The sequence below is a fragment of the Mobula hypostoma genome, chromosome 7, assembly GCF_963921235.1.
Source record: "Mobula hypostoma chromosome 7, sMobHyp1.1, whole genome shotgun sequence".
Taxonomy (NCBI): Eukaryota; Metazoa; Chordata; class Chondrichthyes; order Myliobatiformes; family Myliobatidae; genus Mobula; species Mobula hypostoma.
In genome coordinates, this window is record NC_086103.1 from 144,506,881 (window position 1) to 144,527,937 (window position 21,057).

Genomic DNA, 21,057 nt, shown 5'->3' on the forward strand with positions numbered 1-21,057 from the left:
TCAGGGTCATATACAAGTATAAAATTGATCACTCACCAAAATCAACAGCCCCGCTTTCACCTGAGAGCTGATGTCAGCCATGATGGAAACCGCAATGCAACACCACGACGCATGCACACGGCTAGCCTCAGAAGCGACTCACGATGCTCACAGCAGCGATACCAACCGGAGCAAAAGGGCAGGGCAGCTCTATTTCGAGTGGTCACATTCTGCTAATCACCATCAGCATGTGCAGGATTGGGACAGATCAAACTGAGACCCATCAATAAGAGATAATTAAATCTTACTTTAATGATGTACTTCGAGACACCCATCAAACCCTTTGCTGCAGTCAAAGGATAGCAGTGACTGTATCACATCCATTTAGGAGAGCACCAACCACATCATCAAGAATAATCAGCACCCTGGAGGCTTTGGTGTTACTGCTTCATATCTTCTATCCAGCATTAGGGTAAAAAAAAATGGTCAGCCTAATTATGCCGTGTGGAAAGAGAAGAGGGACAATATGGTCAAGAGATGACGTCAAATGTTGTCGGGAAGCAGCAAGCAGAGGGAGAGAACAAGAATCGGATGAGGCCAGGGCCGCACAACTCCAGGATCAAAGAGTCAGGACAAAAAGGATGAGAGAAGAAGATACAGAGGAGGAGAGGCATGCACATCTCCAAAATGACAGCAACTGGCATAGAAGGAGGAGAGAGGAAGAGACAAAGGAGCTGAGAAATGCACCTCTCCAGAATCAGAGACAAAGAATAAACATCAGAAGAGATGAAGAGACGGGGGATGAAAGGACTGCATGTCTCCAGAATGACAAAAACAGGCAGAGGAGGAGGAGCGAGGAAGAGACAAAGGAGCCGAGAAATGCACATCTCCAAGATCGGAGACAAAGAATAAACAGCAGAAGAGATGAAGAGAAGGCAGATGAAAGGACTGCACATCTCCAGAATGACAACAAGAGGCACAAGGGTGGAAGATCAACCAGAAATGATGCCATCGAAAGTGTCCTTCGTTAAAAGAGAAGGTCTTTCGTTAAAAGAGGAGGAGGTATATTTGCCTTGCTACGCGTCATTCTTCTTTAATAAACTGAGGTTTTCTTCTTCAATTTCTGAAGCAAAGCGATACCAATAGCATTCAGGAAAATTTAATGTTCATTCTGGTCACATCAGACTGCACTACCCTTCTCTCAAAGGGTGCCCCAACGGGTCAACCCATTGTCTACTTCTCAATATAAAGCTCTGGCAACCTTCGAGAATTGAGAGTATGGGACTTGATTTTATTTACTGCTGTGGTAACAGTATTTAATGATTTGTGCAGCCGATCGCTAGGTTCTTTTTTTGCAACAAGATGCCGTCCTGTGAATTGTACAGTGTAAGTATATTAGGTACAGTTTTATTTCAAGAAAGTAATAACCTCACGGTGGCATTGTGTCATTGACAGTGACCATCTGTTGCATAAGCAAGAATGTTGGTGAGTGGAATGTCCTCCCTGAAAAATTGCTCAGCAACCTGAAACATTGACTCCCCCTTCATACCTGTTTCTAATTCCCTTACAAATAACAGCTCTTAAGCCAGGGGTCCCCAACCCTTTTCTTGCACTGCAGACTGGTTTAATATTGATAATATTCTTGCGGACCGGCCAACCGGTGGGGGGGGGGGGGGGAGGGCGGTTCATCACGACCGGAATATAGGTGATAAGTCAACTAAGTCACTTACAAGTGGCTAATACACTCAATTTTGTTTCTAAAAGGGTTTATCTAACGAATTTAATATTAAACACATAGCGCATATTTTCCCCGCATGAACATATAAAATCATTGCAACACACCAGTTTTGCTGAATCAGTGGGAGCCCTGGGCTTGTTTCTCTGCAACACGACTGTCCTGTCGAGGGGTGATGGGAGACAGCGATACTCCAAGGGGGTTCCTTGTGTCCAGTCTATTCTGCAATTTAGTTTTCGTTGCATTCATTGCAGAAAAGCCCACTTCACAGAAATATGATGTTGGAAATGGAAGCAATATTTTCAGTGCTTTCGTGGCGACCTTAGGATATTCCGCTTTGACTTTGATCCAGAATGCCGGCAGAAATGTTATGTCAAATATACTTTTCAGCCCACCGTCATCTGCAAGCTCGAGGAGTTGATCTTCTTCCCGCGCTGACATGAATGACGCGTGGGTAACGACTTGGCGTGCGTTCAAGTTCCAACAGTGAGCATGACAGAGAATGAGGAAAGATGTATCTGACTCGAATCATTTCATATCACCAAATCATATTGTTTCCTCGCACATGCTTTGCGGCCCGGTGGTGGGGATCACTGTTTTAAGCCATGTTTTTATCTTTAATGAAGCAAACATAACCAAGAAGCAAAGATTTGTTGCTGGGCAAAGATGACTCACCCAATTGCAGAGTTGCAGAGAATTCTGTTGTCCTAAGTATGTTGTACAATGCACCTTCCACATTCTCAGACATTTCATCTATTTGTCTTTGATCAGAGTTGTCACTGAGTGAAACTGCTTTAATTATTTTGTCTGGTGACCTATGCAAAACCATTCGCAGAACCTCCATTACTGCTGGCCAAATCAGTTATTCTCCAATTGTAAGGGGCCTTCCAGATTTAGCAATGAGCAATGAAATGTACGAAGCAAGCAAACCATTATTGCTTTGGTGTGAAGTGGGGGCAAAAAATGTTTCTAAGTGTTTTCCATTTCAGGAAGTTTTCACAAAGTGTCTGAAGATATGCCAGGTTCTTGCTTGCATTATCAGAGTGCATTCTGTTCAAATGTTGAAGAAGTCTGGACAGATTCACTGCCTAAATTGAAAAATTAATATGACGGATACATTGGCTGCTGTTGGTTGGTTGTTTGGTTGGTTGGTGCTAATGTAATTCCATATTTCAGATACTCCATTCTATACTGCTATCACTTCTTTTTTGTTTGGTCTACTTATGCCATTTTAGTTATGGATTAACAACCATGGTCAATCGCCTATTGTTTACGTCCAACCTCAAGCACTGTGATCAATAAAGGTGAAAGTTATGATGTCACCGTAACTCAGGCAAAACCGGACTCTCTGCCTAAAGGTAAGTGGAAAGTAATATCTTGGTTGGCCGTAGGCAAGAGAAATTTGAAAAGGCAGATTCTGATCTTTACTCCTTTGAACGCCATACCCCAATTCATAGTAATTACATCACCACGTGTTTAAGAGTATGGAAATCATACTATTTAACACTATACTACAGTAGTGAATGGTAATAATGCGTGGTTGGTCCTGGAAATAACACAATTTCTTTAGTCCAGATTTCTCAAGATATGCTAAATACAGAGTGTCGCTTGCTTTTCAATAACTTAGAGCAAAGTCTAAGTGAATGGTGGGTTAGTAGGAGAAGAGGTGATTATGTGATCATTGTAATCAATTATGAGGCACTGAGGATCACGTGCTTATAATGAGTAATTCATTTCATAAATTAAGCCTGGTATCCTTCAGCTGCCCCCCTTGCTACCGTGCACCCACCCCACCTACCCCCTTGTCTTTATTGCCCCCTTAGAAGCTGCCACCACCCCCAGGGGGCAATTTCACTCACTTTGGAAACCACTGATCTAAATGAATTGGGACTCATGTTTACAATCCAGATAGATAGATATATCCCTCTCCTTCTCTGACTCCCTCAGGATCTAAATTCAAGCAACATTTGGATCTCCTCAAAAAGAGCACAAATATCCACAATTAGAGAAAATTTCAATAGGGGGTCACTCACTATTAGATAGCTATTGCAATTAAAAGATTTAGACATTTCCATCCAGTAAACCTGATACTGAGCACTGGAAATGTTAGAGATAATAGCAGATATACAGGTCAACAGGAGACAACTAGGAGAAACCCAAGTGAAGAGCAATACACACTATGTGCAGGAGGAGCTCAGCCCGAAATGTCAACTGTTTGTTCCCATCCATAGGTGCTACTTGACTTGCAGAGCTCCTCCAGCACATTGTGTATATTGCTCTAGATTTCCAGCATCTGCAGTACCTCGTGTCTATAATCCAAATGAATTTAAGTGATCATCATTCAATCCATGTATCATTTAGTCAGGTTTTGCATCAACTTTATTAGTTTGGCAAAATTTGGTTTGGCTCTATGTATTTGAGCTGGCTTCATCAGATGCAAAATCTTGAAACCAGACAGATTTCGTCATGCCTTAAAGACCATCAAATCAGAGATAGAGTGCACCGTAAAGGATTAGGCAATTTCAAAATTCTATTATGAATTAGAATAGATTCTGCTCAGTCTTTGCTAGCAGAGATCTAACAGTTCACTTCAACGCCCATATAAAACTACTAGCTGGGACCGAACATCTGCAGGTGCTCCCTGCAGCACCCAACTCAGAATTTGTGGCCCCCCCACAGTAGTCCACTGGACCCTGTTGCTCATCACCCTGAGGTGAAGGTGATCTCCCCTTCTCCCTCCTTCACTATCAACCAGCAGCTCCTGATTCCCATGGTTCCTATTCCCAATACCTCTCATCATCCTACACGAACTTCAATGCACTGGACACCCTCGAGTCCCTGGACACCTTGTCCTCACCTCTCCCACAACTTATCCAAGCTGCAGAGCTAGAAATCCATAAACAAAAGAATACTGCTCTAAACATGCACAGGGGCCAAAACCACTGCCAGTTCAACTAATTTTTCAGCAAGGAATAAGTTTTGGATATTGAGTTCACAATCAATCAATTTTCAAATTCTTTCTGCTTTGTAATGCAATTTCTTAAAAATTGTAAAACTTCAGATTCTTCAAGGACATTTTTCAAAATGACATACATGCCACATTATTTCTTTTTGGTTTAGTTTTCACTTACAGTACTGTACGAAAGTCTTAGTTACATATATATAGCTTGGGTGCCTGATTCTTTTGCATAGTACTGTATTTGTCAATGTGGAGTGGAGAGCAAGTTTGTAAACCTGGCAGGAGCAAATTCCAAACAATTGGTTTATTGATCATTATAGACTGTCTCTCCAGTGGTTCCCGCTCCCTCCCCTCTCACTTCCCCTTTTCCCAACCGTAATTCCCCTCTCCCTGCCTCCTTCCCAGTCTCAGTCCACAATAGATACTCACATCAGAATCAGCTTTATCTTCCCTCACATTCATCATGAAACTTGTTTATTTTTGTAGCAGCAGTACAGTGCAATACATAAAATTACAACAGTACTATGCAAAAGTCTTAGGCACCCTAGCTATATAAATGCAAATAAGACGTTTGCACAGTACTGAACTTCATTGAAGAAAATGAGAAACAACTGAAGAGCAGTCTACTACAGGAATGGACAGCTGTGTCAAAATAAATTTTAAACTTTACTTTTAATATCTTTGTTAAAATAAGCTATTACATCGTTAAGTGCAAAATAGTAGACCAACTTGTTTCAAAACCTGATGTTTGAAATGGCAAATCCCCTATCCATTGGCTCTATATTATAACACTATGCAGAAAATCTGCGACTGAAATTCAGTATTTAATACCCAGATTTTTATCAGAGGCAGAAATATCTTCATAAAGCTCCATTAACTTATTGAAAATCATCAAGTATAAATAAGAGTCATAGAATCAGCATTGAAACAGGTCCTTCAACCCACTGAGTGTGCATTTACTATCAAGCACCTGTTGCCATTGGTCCTACCCTAGCCCATTTTACTCTCACCATCAACTCCCTCTCCCACCCCCACCCCCAGAGTGTAGTACTCACCTGCACACTATGGGACATTTACAGTAGCTAATTGATCCACCAACCCATCCAACATTTGGAATGTGGGCTGAAATCAGAGCACCCAGAAAAAAACCCACAGAGTCATGGGGAGCTATCAAACTCAACAAAAACAGAAATGGACCCAGGTCAGGTCACAAAAGTTCTAGAGCAACAGATCTACCAGCTGAGCCACTGTGTCATCCACAAATAATCGTCCTGAGGAAATAATCATTTCAGCTTTTAGCTAGAATTTGATTTATTCTGTGAGGCATCTGCAAATCTGCCATTTTCTTGTTAAATTGAAAATGTACAATCATTAATGGTAATCATAAAAAGGCTTACTGGTGTTGGAGATTAAAGTTTAAGCATACTTTCATTGGTAAAATGCTTATATATCAAGCGTAGGATGCACGAGAGCAGTCTACAAATACTGCATCCAGCAAATGTCAAATCACTGGTCAATGTGGCAATAACTCTCAATACTAATATTGCTGCTTGATATGAGGAATGCATGCCCATATTGTAGAAGAATAAAGTGCTTACATTTTAGAAATTAAACTGGTAACACATTGCTTGAGTTAAAAAAATCTATTATTTTGCTTTCATGAGAGAAAGAAAATTATAGAAGTATTATTCTCAAACATAATTTCCACCAGATTACTTACTGAATTCCCCCATTGTTATTCGGTATGTCTAACCATGATTAACTCACAGATATATATCAAAAATAAAACAATGAAAAACGCCTCTTAATTAGTCAACTACATCCATCAGAATGTTCTCATTCACAGTCTGTAAGCATACAATATTGTTCAGCACAACTTCTCAGAATTTTTGTATGAGTAGAGTTACAAGTTATAACACAGTCTCATTCAACACAATTTAGGAGGAAACACCAGTGATTACCATGTTTCAGATATCTGGTAGGTAGGAAAGTCTGGCAGGGCATTACAGTATTGTTTTTACTCAAACTGCTCTCAAATTTACAAACTTCATCTGAAAAGGGCACAGATTAAATGGTTGAGCACAGTAGTCATGGGGCGCTACATCATTTCCTCTTCATTATTTTAGACGAATGAACAATGGTACAGGGAAGGCATATTCCAAGCTGTAACTCTGTAGAAACCACACACTCAGCACCAACTCATACTCCTGTTACCGTGCCTATTTATGTGCACTATTTCTGGGTCATTCCTTGTTCACATCACACCTGACTTCCATCCCAACTTGATTTGTTTTTGAACGCAGCAGGCCAGGCAGCATCTATAGGAAGAGGCGCAGTCGACGTTTCAGGCCGAGACCCTTCGTCAGGACTAACTGAAGGAAGAGTGAGTAAGGGATTTGAAAGCTGGAGGGGGAGGGGAGATACAAAATGATAGGAGAAGACAGGAGGGGGAGGGATGGAGCCGAGAGCTGGACAGGTGATAGGCAGAAGGGGATACGAGAGGATCATGGGACAGGAGGTCCGGGAAGAAAGACGGGGGGGGGTGACCCAGAGGATGGGCAAGAGGTATATTCAGAGGGACAGAGGGAGAAAAAGGAGAGTGAGAGAAAGAATGTGTGCATAAAAAAGAGTAACAGATGGGGGACGAGGGGGAGGTGGGGCCTAGCGGAAGTTAGAGAAGTCAATGTTCATGCCATCAGGTTGGAGGCTACCCAGACGGAATATAAGGTGTTGTTCCTCCAACCTGAGTGTGGCTTCATCTTTATAGTAGAGGAGGCCGTGGATAGACATGTCAGAATGGGAATGGGATGTGGAATTAAAATGTGTGGCCACTGGGAGATCCTGCTTTCTCTGGCGGACAGAGCGTAGATGTTCAGCAAAGCGGTCTCCCAGTCTGCGTCGGGTCTCACCAATATATAAAAGGCCACATCGGGAGCACCGGACGCAGTATATCACCCCAGTCGACTCACAGGTGAAGTGATGCCTCACCTGGAAGGACTGTTTGGGGCCCTGAATGGTGGTAAGGGAGGAAGTGTAAGGGCATGTGTAGCACTTGTTCCGCTTACACGGATAAGTGCCAGGAGGGAGATCAGTGGGGAGGGATGGGGGGGACGAATGGACAAGGGAGTTGTGTAGGGAGCGATCCCTGCGGAATGCAGAGAGAAGGGGGGAGGGAAAGATATGCTTAGTGGTGGGATCCCGTTGGAGGTGGCGGAAGTTACGGAGAATAATATGTTGGACCCGGAGGCTGGTGGGGTGGTAGGTGAGGACCAGGGGAACCCTATTCCTAGTGGGGTGGTGGGAGGATGGAGTGAGAGCAGATGTACGTGAAATGGGGGAGATGCGTTTAAGAGCAGAGTTGATAGTGGAGGAAGGGAAGCCCCTTTCTTTAAAAAATGAAGACATCTCCCTCGTCCTAGAATGAAAAGCCTCATCCTGAGAGCAGATGCGGCGGAGACGGAGGAATTGCGAGAAGGGGATGGCGTTTTTGCAAGAGACAGGGTGAGAAGAGGAATAGTCCAGATAGCTGTGAGAGTCAGTAGGCTTATAGTAGACATCAGTGGATAAGCTGTCTCCAGAGACAGAGACAGAAAGATCTAGAAAGGGGAGGGAGGTGTCGGAAATGGACCAGGTAAACTTGAGGGCAGGGTGAAAGTTGGAGGCAAAGTTAATAAAGTCAACGAGTTCTGCATGCGTGCAGGAAGCAGCGCCAATGCAGTCGTCGATGTAGCGAAGGAAAAGTGGGGGACAGATACCAGAATAGGCACGGAACATAGATAGGAACATATTGGCGCTGCTTCCTGCACGCATGCAGAACTCGTTGACTTTATTAACTTTGCCTCCAACTTTCACCCTGCCCTCAAGTTTACCTGGTCCATTTCCGACACCTCCCTCCCCTTTCTAGATCTTTCTGTCTCTGTCTCTGGAGACAGCTTATCCACTGATGTCTACTATAAGCCTACTGACTCTCACAGCTATCTGGACTATTCCTCTTCTCACCCTGTCTCTTGCAAAAACGCCATCCCCTTCTCGCTATTCCTCCGTCTCCGCCGCATCTGCTCTCAGGATGAGGCTTTTCATTCTAGGACGAGGGAGATGTCTTCATTTTTTAAAGAAAGGGGCTTCCCTTCCTCCACTATCAACTCTGCTCTTAAACGCATCTCCCCCATTTCACGTACATCTGCTCTCACTCCATCCTCCCACCACCCCACTAGAAATAGGGTTCCCCTGGTCCTCACCTACCACCCCACCAGCCTCCGGGTCCAACATATTATTCTCCATAACTTCCGCCACCTCCAACGAGATCCCACCACTAAGCATATCTTTCCCTCCCCCCCTCTCTCTGCATTCCGCAGGGATCGCTCCCTACACAACTCCCTTGTCCATTCGTCCCCCCCATCCCTCCCCACTGATCTCCCTCCTGGCACTTATCCGTGTAAGTGGAACAAGTGCTACACATGCCCTTACACTTCCTCCCTTACCACCATTCAGGGCCCCAAACAGTCCTTCCAGGTGAGGCATCACTTCACCTGTGAGTCGACTGGGGTGATATACTGCGTCCGGTGCTCCCGATGTGGCCTTTTATATATTGGTGAGACCCGACGCAGACTGGGAGACCGCTTTGCTGAACATCTACGCTCTGTCCGCCAGAGAAAGCAGGATCTCCCAGTGGCCACACATTTTAATTCCACATCCCATTCCCATTCTGACATGTCTATCCACGGCCTCCTCTACTGTAAAGATGAAGCCACACTCAAGTTGGAGGAACAACACCTTATATTCCGTATGGGCAGCCTCCAACCTGATGGCATGAACATTGACTTCTCTAACTTCCGCTAGGCCCCACCTCCCCCTCGTACCCCATCTGTTGCTCTTTTTTATGCACACATTCTTTCTCTCACTCTCCTTTTTCTCCCTCTGTCCCTCTGAATATACCTCTTGCCCATCCTCTGGGTCACCCCCCCCCCCGTCTTTCTTCCCGGACCTCCTGTCCCATGATCCTCTTGTATCCCCTTCTGCCTATCACCTGTCCAGCTCTCGGCTCCATCCCTCCCCCTCCTGTCTTCTCCTATCATTTTGCATCTCCCCCTCCCCCTCCAGCTTTCAAATCCCTTACTCACTCTTCCTTCAGTTAGTCCTGACGAAGGGTCTCGGCCTGAAACGTCGACTGCGCCTCTTCCTATAGATGCTGCCTGGCCTGCTGCGTTCACCAGCAACTTTGATGTGTGTTGCTTGAATTTCCAGCATCTGCAGAATTCCTGCTGTTTTTGATTTGTTTTTTTTACTTTTTCTGCTTTATTCGTGTTCCTCATGCTGGTACTGTCCATTAACCTTTAATCCCATCTGCCCTTGCTCATCACCCCACCTCCCCTCACTACTTTCTTCAGCAGTAGTTGTCATTAAGAGTTTTTTTAAATCATACTCATAGAATTACAACACAATACTGTGGGGATACAGGCCCTTCAGCCCAAATGGAACATGCAAACCACAGTGTCCTCCCAGCTGGCCCCAGTAACCACCATTCAGCTCACATCCGTGAAGTCTCTCCCCTCCATGTACCTGTCCAAATGCTTTTTAGATGTTGCATTGTACCCACCTCAACCACTTCCTCTGGCAACTCATTCCGTATACTCACCACCCCCTCTCAGGTCCCCTTTAAGTCTCACCTAAAATCTATATCCCTGTGGAAATTACTTGTAGCAACAAAAAGGCATTTTTGTCTATAACAAAATGGAACCTGTGTTGTACCAGCGTGCTCTTCTAATAGCATTCAGGCAACATTATGCTGGTGGACCTTGAGTATATAACAAACTGCAGAAAGACAAGCAGATGCATTACTGGAAGAATGCCAAGTACGCTGATTAAGCAGACGTACAGAATGACTTTTAACTGTATCTGTACTAGGGCATAAAGGAGTGACTATGCTATCTGTTTTTTTGAAGCTCTTGTGCAGTGATGGTCTTACCTTGCAGCAAGTAAAATAAATGTGCTTATGATTGACCCACTCAGAGTTAATTGTTGTTTGTTATAAGACTAAGACATAGCGGAAAAGACCGTTACCATCCACTTATCTATGCTTCTAATATTTTTAAACATTTCTATAAGATCATCCTTCATTCTCCTACATTCTAAGGAATGAACTCTGCTGAGTCCCTCTATTCATTACATTCCCTAGTGTGCTATCACAGTAGAAGTCCTGCACTGTTTGGCTTCCAAAAATGCATCACTTCACTCTTTATTGAAATCCATTTGCGGCTTGTTGGCTAACTTCCTTACCTGATCAAGATCCTCTTGTAATCTACAATAACCTTCTTCACTGTCAACAACACCTCCAAATTTCATGAAACCTGCAAACATGCTGATCAAGCTTTGTGCACTTGCAATCAAATTACTTACATAAATAACAAGGGTCCTAACATCACACTATTAGTCACCGGTCTCCATTCGAAGAAACCACCCTCTGCTTCCTATCTCCAAACTAGTTTTCAATCGCCTAGCTCAGCAGTCCCCAACCGACTGGCTGCGGACAGGTACCGGGCCGCAAACCATGTGCTACCAGGCCGCGAGGAAATGATATGATTTGGCGATATGAGTCAGCTGCACCTTTCCTCATTCCCTGTCACATCCACTGTTGAACTTGAACGCACGCATCATCCATGTCAGCACGGGAAAAAGATCAACTCCTCCAGCTTGTAAATGACAGTGGGCTGAAAAGTATGTTTGACATAACATCTCTGCCGGCATTCTGCATCTAAGTCAAGGCTAAATATCCTGAGATAGCCACGAAAGCACTGAAAACGTTGCTTCCATTTCCAACATATCTCTGCAATGAATGCAATGAAAACTAAATTGCAGAATAGACTGGACATAAGGAACCCTCTTCGAGTATCGCTGTCTCCAATCACCCCTCGATGGGATCGTCTCATTGCAGGGAAACAAGCCCAGGGCTCCCACTGATTCAGCGATATTGGTGTGTTGCAATGATTTTATATGTTCATACGGGGAAAATATGTGCTGTGTGTTTAATATCCAAACGTTTCTTAAAATGTTATGATGCTATTGACTTATAAGCGACTTATAATTGACTTATCACTATATTCATGCGAGGAAAATATGCGCTGTGTGTTTAATATTAAATTCGTTACATAAACCCTTTTAGAAACAAAATTGAGTGTAATAGCCACTTATAAGTGACTTATGGTTGACATATCACCTATATTTTGGTCGTGATTAACAGCCCCCCCCCCCAGGGTTGCCAACTGTCCCATATTAGCTGGGACATCCCTTATATTGGGCTAAATTGGTTTGTCCCATACAGGACCGCCCTTGTCCTGTATTTCCCCCGCTAAGATAGAGCATTCCTATGAAACTTTTCGTGCCAAGATGGCGCAAAGCGAAGAAGCAATTACCATTAATTTATATGGGAAAAATTTTTGAGCGTTCCCAGACCCAAAAAATAACCTACCAAATCATACCAAATAACACATAAAACCTAAAATAACACTAACATATAGTAAAAGCAGGAATGATATGATAAGTACACAGCCTGTATAAAGTAGAACTAATGTATGTACACTGTAGTTTCACTGAACAGAATCGCCAAAAACGATTTGTAGAAAAAAAATTGGCATGTACACACATGTGCCCGTGCAAGGCTTCATGGTCATGGTAGTCTTTCTCGGGGGACACACTACGTATTTGACTGCTACTCTTGCCCGTTGGCAACCCTCCCCCCCACCCCGCCCCCATGTCAGTCGGTCCACAAGAATATTGTCAATATTAAACTGGTCCGTGATGCAAAAAAGGTTGGGGACTCCTGGCCTAGCTAGCTCTCCTTGGGTTGCATTGGACTCAACTTTCCAGATCATTCTGCCATGCAGGACCTTGTCAAAGGCCGTGGTTGTTCTTTTTCACAATGGTTGTTTGTTGCTTGTCAGTCTTTGCTTGTGTATCGTTGTTCATAAATTCTATTGCATTTCTTTGTTTTCCTGTCAATGCCTGCAAGAAAATTGATCTCGATGTGGTATACGGTGACTTCTATATACATTGACAATAAACTTACTTTGACTTGCTGAAGTCCAGTTAGACAACATCCACAACCCTATCCTCATCTATGCTTATGATAACTTCTTCAAAAAACTCAAAGGTTCATCAAGCACCACTTCCCGTGCACAAAGTCATGCTGATTCCTCCTAATAAGACTGTCTATTACTACTGTCTACAACTTTCCAGTTTCTCCACCAAGACACCATGCCACTTTACTATGGTACTTGTTCTTGCATTATACTGGACATAACTTTATTTATTATACACGGCCTGAGACATGCTGGCCTGGTCTATCGGACAATAAAAGATTAGTGCCAAAATATCCATCTCCATTCACAGCATTAATTCGATTCATTACAATTTCAAAGATGGGTACAATGCACTGACTAGCATGCATAGTTTAATATTACACATGAGATATATACGGCTTCAGGCCTCAATTACCAACTACTTTCTTGGTAATCATCTAAACCTGAAAAGATCCACTAACATACTCTCAATGAAATAACCTTGCAGTTTTTTTCCACTAAAGTTAGTATTCCAACTCATCACAAAGGAGACAGTAACAATTATATCAGCAACACATACAAAATGCTGGAGGAACTCAGCAGGCCAGACAGCATCTACGGAAAAAAGTACAGTCAACAATACAGGCCGAGACCCCTCATCAGGACTGGGAAAAAAAAGATGAGAAGACAGAGCAAGAAGGTGGGGGGAGGGGAGGAAGAAATAGAAGGTAGCAGGTGATAGGTCAAACCAGGAGACGGGCGGGATGAAGTAAAGAGCTGGGAAGTCGATTGGTGAGAGAGATAAAGGGTTAGCGAAGGGGGAATCCGATAGTAGAGGACAGAAGGTTATCCAAGAAAGGGAAGGGGTGGAGCGTCAGAGGAAGGTGACGGGCAAGTAAGAAGATAAGGTGAGAGAGCAAAATGGGAAATGGTGAAGGATAGTGGGTGAAGCGGGGGGTCATTACCAGAAACTTGAGAAATCATGCCATCTGGTTGGAGGCTACTCAAATGGAATATAAAGTGTTGTTCCTCCAACCTGAGTGTGGCCTCATTATGACAGTAGAGGAGGCCATGGAATGACATAGCAGAATAGGAAACGGAAGTGGAATTAAGATGGGTGGCCACTAGGAGATCCCACTTTTTTTTTGGCGGATGGAGTGTAGGTGGGTGGTGGGAGGATGGGGTAAGGGCAGATGCGCACAAAATGGAAGAAATGCGGCTGAGGGCAGCGTTGATGATGGGGGAAGGGAAGCATCTTTCTTTGAAGGAGGAGGACATCTCCTTAATTCTGTTTTTTCAATTATACAAATTATTTGAACATAATTCACAGATTTAAAAAGATAAAGATCAGCTTTATATGTCACATGTAAATCAAATTGCATCGTTTTACTTCTAATCAATGCGTTGACAGCACATGAGTGTTGCTACGTTTCCAATACCAACTCAGTATGCCCACAACTCACTAACACTAATCATATGCCTTTGGAATGTGGGAGGAAAGCAGAGTACCCAGAGGACTCCCATGAGGTCAATGGAAGAACGTACCAACTCCTTATAGACAGTGGTGGGAATCAAACCCCAATTTTACAGTTGGCGCTGTAAAGCATTTCGCTAATCACCACACTATTGCAAGCTCAAAATGTCAATACAGAACAGCAATGAAATGCAATGCAAGCTAAATGATTAGGATGTACTCTCACATTAACTGGACTGAGAAACACTATTCTGCCAGACGAACGGATTTTATAATTTAATCCCTTTGCCTAAGTGGACCTTTTAAATGAACGGAACTCTAGAAGCAGACAATGGTAAAATGAATACCCAATGTCTGTTTAGTAGTGTCTGTTTAGTATCAATGAAAATGAGATTTTGTTTGAGCATTTTGCTTTATGTTATTCACATAAAACAAATGCACTTAAACCTTCAAGTAGTTACTTATGTTCGTTGTTGTCATTTTCAGTGCACTAACATGAAACACAGGGAAGATTAACATTTTTTCAAGGGTCCTGCCAAATGTCATGCTAGAACCTCATAGGTAAATTAGTATTATGAGACACTCATGCAGAAATCCAATAGCTCCAGTATTACACTCTGTGCCTGTACAATAATCACTAATATCAGTATGGTCACTTCCAATTTCAACACTCTCGTCATAATTTCGGGCCTGAAATTTCCAGGGTGGAGAAGGGAATGTTGGAACAGCACAAGGTATAGAATCTGGTTCTATGCTTCACAACTATGAATTCAATCTCCACTCCCAAAGTCTCCCCAGAGGCACAAGTCACACTCCATTCCTCCAGCTCCTCACTCATCGTCTGGATCCTGAACTGTAAAATTCTGATGACTTTTATGAAACTTCTAGAGCATCCAAAGCCAAAGTGTAGTTCAGTGACAAAGGTAGATGCAAATCAAGACCAGCTAGTGGTGTGCCACAGGGATCAGCGCTGGGTCCATTGTTACTTGTCATCTATATCAATGATCTGGATGATAATGTGGTAAATTGGATCAGCAAATTTGCTGATGATACAAAGATTGGAGACAGTGAGGAAGGTTTTCAAAGCTTGCAGAGGGATTTGGACCAGCTGGAAAAATGGGCTGAAAAATGGCAGATGGAGTTTAATACAGACAAGTGTGAGGTATTGCATTTTGGAAGGACAAACCAAGGTACAACATACAAGGTAAATGGTAGGGCACTGAGGAGTGCAGTAGAACAGAGGGATCTGGGAAGACAGATACAAAATTCCCTAAAAGTGGCACCACAGGTAGATAGGGTCGTAAAGAGAGCTTTTGGTACATTGGCCTTTATAAATCAAAGTACTGAGTAGAAGAGTTGGAATGTTATGGTGAGGTTGTATAAGGCATTGGTGAGGTTGTATAAGGCATTGGTGAGGCCGAATTTGGAGTACTGTGTACAGTTTTGGTCACCAAATTACAGGAAGGATATTAATAAGGTTGAAAGAGTGCAGAGAAGGTTTACAAGGATGTTGACAGGACTTGAGAAACTGAGTTACAGAGAAAGGTTGATAGGTTAGGACTTTATTCCCTGGAGCGTAGAAGAATGAGGGGAGATTTGATACAGGTATATCAAATTATGATGGGTATAGATAGAGTGAATGCAAGCAGGCTTTTTCCACTGAGGCAAGGGGAGAAAAAAAAAAAGAGGACATGGGTTAAGGGTGAGGGGGGAAAAGTTTAAAGGGAACATTGGGGGGGGCTTCTTCACGCAGAGAGTGGTGGGAGTGTGGAATGAGCTGCCAGATGAAGTGGTAAATGCAGGGTCACTTTTAACATTTAAGAAAAACTTGGACAGGTACATGGGTGAGAGGTGTATGGAGGGATATGGTCCAAGTGCAGGTCAGTAGACTAGGCAGAAAAATGGTTCGGCACAGCCAAGAAGGGCCAAAAGGCCTGTTTCTGTGCCGTAATGTTCTACGGTTCTATCTTCTAGAAGCAGAGTCTACTACATACAAACATCTGACCCTTTTCTAAAAATGTCTCAGATATGCAGGCAATGTATATATTGGCACCCAAGCCAGATTGAAATTTCTCACTCCTATTGCGGCAGATGTCCCAGAAATTCCAGAAATGGCAAGTGTACCAAACACTCCACGTTAACTCCTCCCACTCCGGCACATGAGACATGACTAGACCATGACTGGATGTCCAAGCTCTATTGATAAAACTCTTCAGCTCTTGGTAACAAGTTAATTCAAAATTTGTACCTGCAAATTTGTTTGTTATTTATAAATAACACTGAATGTAAAATAGCTCAAGAAACTATGTGTCAGGAACCAATCAGAAGTTTGTGCAACACACAATCTGCTGGAGGAACTCAGCAGATCACACAGTATCTGTGGGAGAAAAGGAATTATCAAAATTGTGGGTGTAATCCCTCCATATCGACAGGTTTCAACCTGAAACGTCAACAACTCCTTTCCTCCCACAGATGCTGCTCAACCTGCTGAGTTCCCTAGCAGATAGTTTATTGTTCTAGATTTCAGTATCTGCAATCTCTCGTGTCTCCAATAAGAACTCTGATCCTGCCATCTGAAGCTAAAAGCACTTTTTTTTTTAAACAGAGCAGCCAGTAAGCACATTTTACTCTGCTACCCACCCTTCATTTTCTGCAGGAATCACCCTTTACGTCTCCCTTGGCCACTCGTCCCTCCCTGATGATCTCCCTCCAGCCACTTAACCCTGAAAGCAGGACAAGTGCTACACTTGCCCCTTCACCTCCATAGTGGGCTCCAAACAGTCCTTCCGGGTGAGGCGACATTTCACCTACGAGTCTGTCAGGGTCACCTACTGCACCCGTTGCTCCAGGTGTAGCCCCTTCCACATCGGTTAGACAGCTCCTTCTCTCTGCCCACCACAGAATGTGGGTTTTCCCAGTGGCCAACCATTTTAATTCTATTTCCCATTCCCTTTTCAACATGCTGGACCATGGCTTCCTCTACTGTCATGATAAAGCCACTCTCAGGTTGGAGGAACCTCCTATTCCATCTGGTAAGCCTCCAACTTGATGACATGAACATCTATTTCTCTAATTTCTGGTAAATTTCTCCCCACTTTTCCATTCCTGATTCTAGCTCCCCACCTACCCTTTCTCTTCTCACCTGCCCATCACCTCCCTGTGCTCCGACTTCTACTTCCCTTTCTCCCACAGTCCATTCTCCTCTCCTATCAGATTTCTTTTTCTTCAGCCCTACTGCCTATCACCTACCAGCTTCTCACTTCATTACTCCTCCCCCACCCACCCACATTCCCCCCACCTTGTTTCACCTATCACCTGCTGGGTGATGTTCTTTCCCCTCTCCACACCTTCTTATTCTGGCTTCATCCCTCTTCCTTTCCAGTCCCGAGGAAGGGTCTCGGTCCAAAACATTGACTATTCATTCCTCTCCCTGGAGGCTGCTTGACCTGCTGAGTTCTTCCAGCATCATGTATGCGTTGTTTTTGAAACAGAGACAAGCCATTTTTTTGATTACAGAACACTGAAGTGGAACTGTTTTCAACAACACAGTCCAGGGCAGCAGGGAACAGCCAGGTCTAGTCAGCAATTTATTGGGCATTTCACTGAAATTGGAAAATACTATTTGATTCACCAGAAGTAACCAATTAAAGACTTGGTCAAAGAGGTAAATCTAAAATTCTTCTTAAAGTTGGAAAGATAAATATGGAGTGGATAGGGAAGGGAAAATTCCAAAGCTTTAATCCTTTAATCCTTGACAGCTGAAGGCACAACTGCCAAAAGGTGGAACGTACAAGTTTGCTACAATCAAGAGACCAGAATTTGAGGAGCACAGCTGTATGACTAATGGATGTTTCAGAGAGAAGAGGAGACAAAGTCAGAGAGATTTGAAAATAAGGCTAAGAATTTTTTTTTAAATGTCATTGCAAACAAGGAACCTATGTACATCACCAAGTCAGTTCATTGGGTCTCGCTTGTCTCCTCTCCCGAAGAGATCAATGGTGCCTAAGGAGACTTACCTGTTGTAAGTGTCCTGCAACTTATGCTCTTAAAGAGCTGCACCTGCATTAATAAGTTGTGACAAAGCTTACTAATGAATGTTGCAGCCACTCAATTTTGTCAGAATATTAGATATTCCAAAAAAATTAGTTAACCGGAGAAAATGCCCCAGGGAAAAATACATTCAAGATGAGTTTGAAACAAAGTTCTTGTTACCTATTGATTCTGGGCCAAAGTCTGTAAGTGCAGTAGGTGCCAGGATTCAATACTCAAGACCTCTGATGTTACTACAGCCAAAGTTGGCAACAGGTGGAGGAAGGTGATTTTGGTACCAGAAGAGAAATGACACCTAGAAATCCCAGTATATCAGGACCCCTATCAGTACAGCAAGTTCGCTTTATACCACTGGATGGTACAATAATTATGTTCTTATCGAAATTCATTCCTTTCAAGCTATGTCTGTCAAGAGTTTCATTGGGGGTGTGCTAGAGAGCTTGGCTTTCCAATGCTTTTAGGGACCAAGTTTGTGAAAAGTTCAGCCTGCAATATTCTTCCCAGAACGGAGGAAGTCCCATTTCACAAAACCACATCACTTTCATATAGTGAGTCTCAGAGTGTCATATTAGAGCCTTTCTCCAACAGTATGAAACCTACCCCCAAATGCTGCAGGAAAATGGAGTGAAACACAAGTGTGCAGTAAAATGTATTCCAATAGATGCGTCTTACCTCGGCTTTCCGCAGCTTCCCTCAGGGCAGACAGGAGAGATGGCTTCAAATTTTCAGCTAGAAATCTCCCTTCCAGTCCGGGAAAAAGTGATCTATTAAGGAGGGGGAAAAGAAATCAAAGGTCATCTCTGCATTTTAGGAAATTATTCTTGCAGATTCGTCTGGTGACTCCATGCTTCAATAACAGTCAGATGATGTACAGACTCAACAGTCAGTCATAGGGAATAAAGCCAGAGGGTCTGTAATTACTCAATTTACCATTGTGGTAATAACAGATCCTCCAATAACATAAAGTACAGAACAAAATGTTAGAACCACACAGGATTTGGTCAACACATGGCCCCTGCTGAGCTAGGCCAGCACGATCTTCACATTTCTTTGCAAGGACAATGGCAGTCCCCTACTGATGCCTCCTAGTCCACCTGGCATCTGGCATGGAGCACAAAGCCCATTAAAAAGTTTCTCTGCTTCTGTCACAGAAGAGCAGCGTGAACCTTCTCAGGAACAGAGATATATCACCAGGAAATATGGTGATATATTCTCTGAGCATGGAGATACCACATCTAGGCCGATTATATTCTCCAGTGCACCCAAGATCCATGGTAGCTTAACAGCAAAGGGTTGCTGCCTGTCAGCAGCTGGCCATTCTCCATGGACAGAAGGGAGCTGTACTGCCTGACTGCTTTCCTGCAGGGGCAGAGGAGCACGCATGAGTCTATTGCTCTCTTCACTCACTGCTTGACATTCTGTGGCATCAGTAAGGGGCCTACGCTACTCTTCGTTGGTTTCCTTTGGGAATGTTAACTTTTCAAGCTGCATTTCTGTATAAAGGGAGTTGCTCAGTAATCAAGTGAGTAAGTTACTCAGCAGGAAGTTGAAGCTGCTACAGTCAGGCAGTAATACTCCTGTAGCCCTGGTCATCCTCTTCTTCCCACCAATCTTTAGATTTTGCTTCCTCACTCTGAGGCTCGCGCTCCTGGACTTTTGCTCCTGCCACTGACTGCTGCCTACTGTTTGCAAAGCTGTGCCACACGCAGCAAGCTACAGTAGGGGAATCACACCTATTGGATATTTACTCCAGGGGTGCTTTCAGTTTAATGGATAATGGAAACTTGATGAGACCAATGCACTCTCCACTAATATCCTATCACTTCCAGGTCGAGATCCATCATCAGAACTAGAGTTATCAGAGTCCTGATGAAGGGACTTGGCCCAAGACAGCTGCAGGTTCTACAGATTCCTTGGAATTGCATCGTGTTCAGAGGTCCTGACATTCCATCCTGAACAGACAATAGAACACGATCCCTGGGGGATTCTCAAGGCACTTATGGAATAAGGAGCTCAGTCGCTAAAAGTTGCAATGAGCATTTCCTGTTAGTTTTGATACCCTCTGTGTTTTTGGAGCTGTTTGAACATTCATTCAGTTCTGAGGTTGCCGGGTCAAGCTTCCTCATGTCAAAAGGGTGTACCTCTAAACTAACAGATAAAGCAAAAATCACAATACTAAATCTCTTCAGATTGTACCACAAACTATCGCCGCATGGCCTTCAACCATTAGGTTCTTGAACCAAAAGGCAAATCTCTAATCTCTACAGTTTAGCAACACTGTGACCAATCTGATCACTTTACACTAAAATGGACTTTGTTTATTGTTCTAATTGTGTTTTTTCTTGTAAACAGTGTGTATAATTTATAGATATTTTATGCTTTTCTTGTGAGTGTTGTTTACATGATGCTATGAGCTTATGATACTGCTAAACGTAAGTTTTTCATTGGATCCGTGCACACATGCATTTGTCTATATGACAATAAATTCATCTTTGATGGAGCTTTGAGCACCAACTTATGTCAGCATTACTCGAAATTTGCATTGCAATGTGACCAGTGTCATTCAATGCATGGCTCATGAGCAAAAAAATTTTATTTTGTGTGCTGTATGGGATTTATGTACTGTGTTTTGCACTTTGATCTCAGAGGAATGTTATTTCATTTAGCTGTATATATGCATATGGTTGAATTACAATAAACTTGAACTTGAGTATCAAGTGCACTAATGTCTAACCTAATTTCATGATTGCTTTGTTTTCACCCACTAATGCTTGTTATTGCAATTTACACTCACAAATTTCTACAG

At 43.2% G+C, this 21,057-nt stretch overlaps 1 protein-coding gene across 4 annotated transcripts in view; it reads right to left on the reverse strand.

Moving 5' to 3' along the window:
- Positions 1-21,057, reverse strand: part of sacs (sacsin molecular chaperone) — a 117,884-nt gene that overhangs the window by 32,835 nt on the left and 63,992 nt on the right. For all 4 annotated transcript variants that reach the window (XM_063054191.1, XM_063054194.1, XM_063054192.1 and 1 more), the window contains one exon: positions 18,924-19,015. In XM_063054191.1, the coding sequence (XP_062910261.1) occupies positions 18,924-19,015 (92 nt within the window). The remainder of the gene's footprint in view (positions 1-18,923; positions 19,016-21,057) is intronic.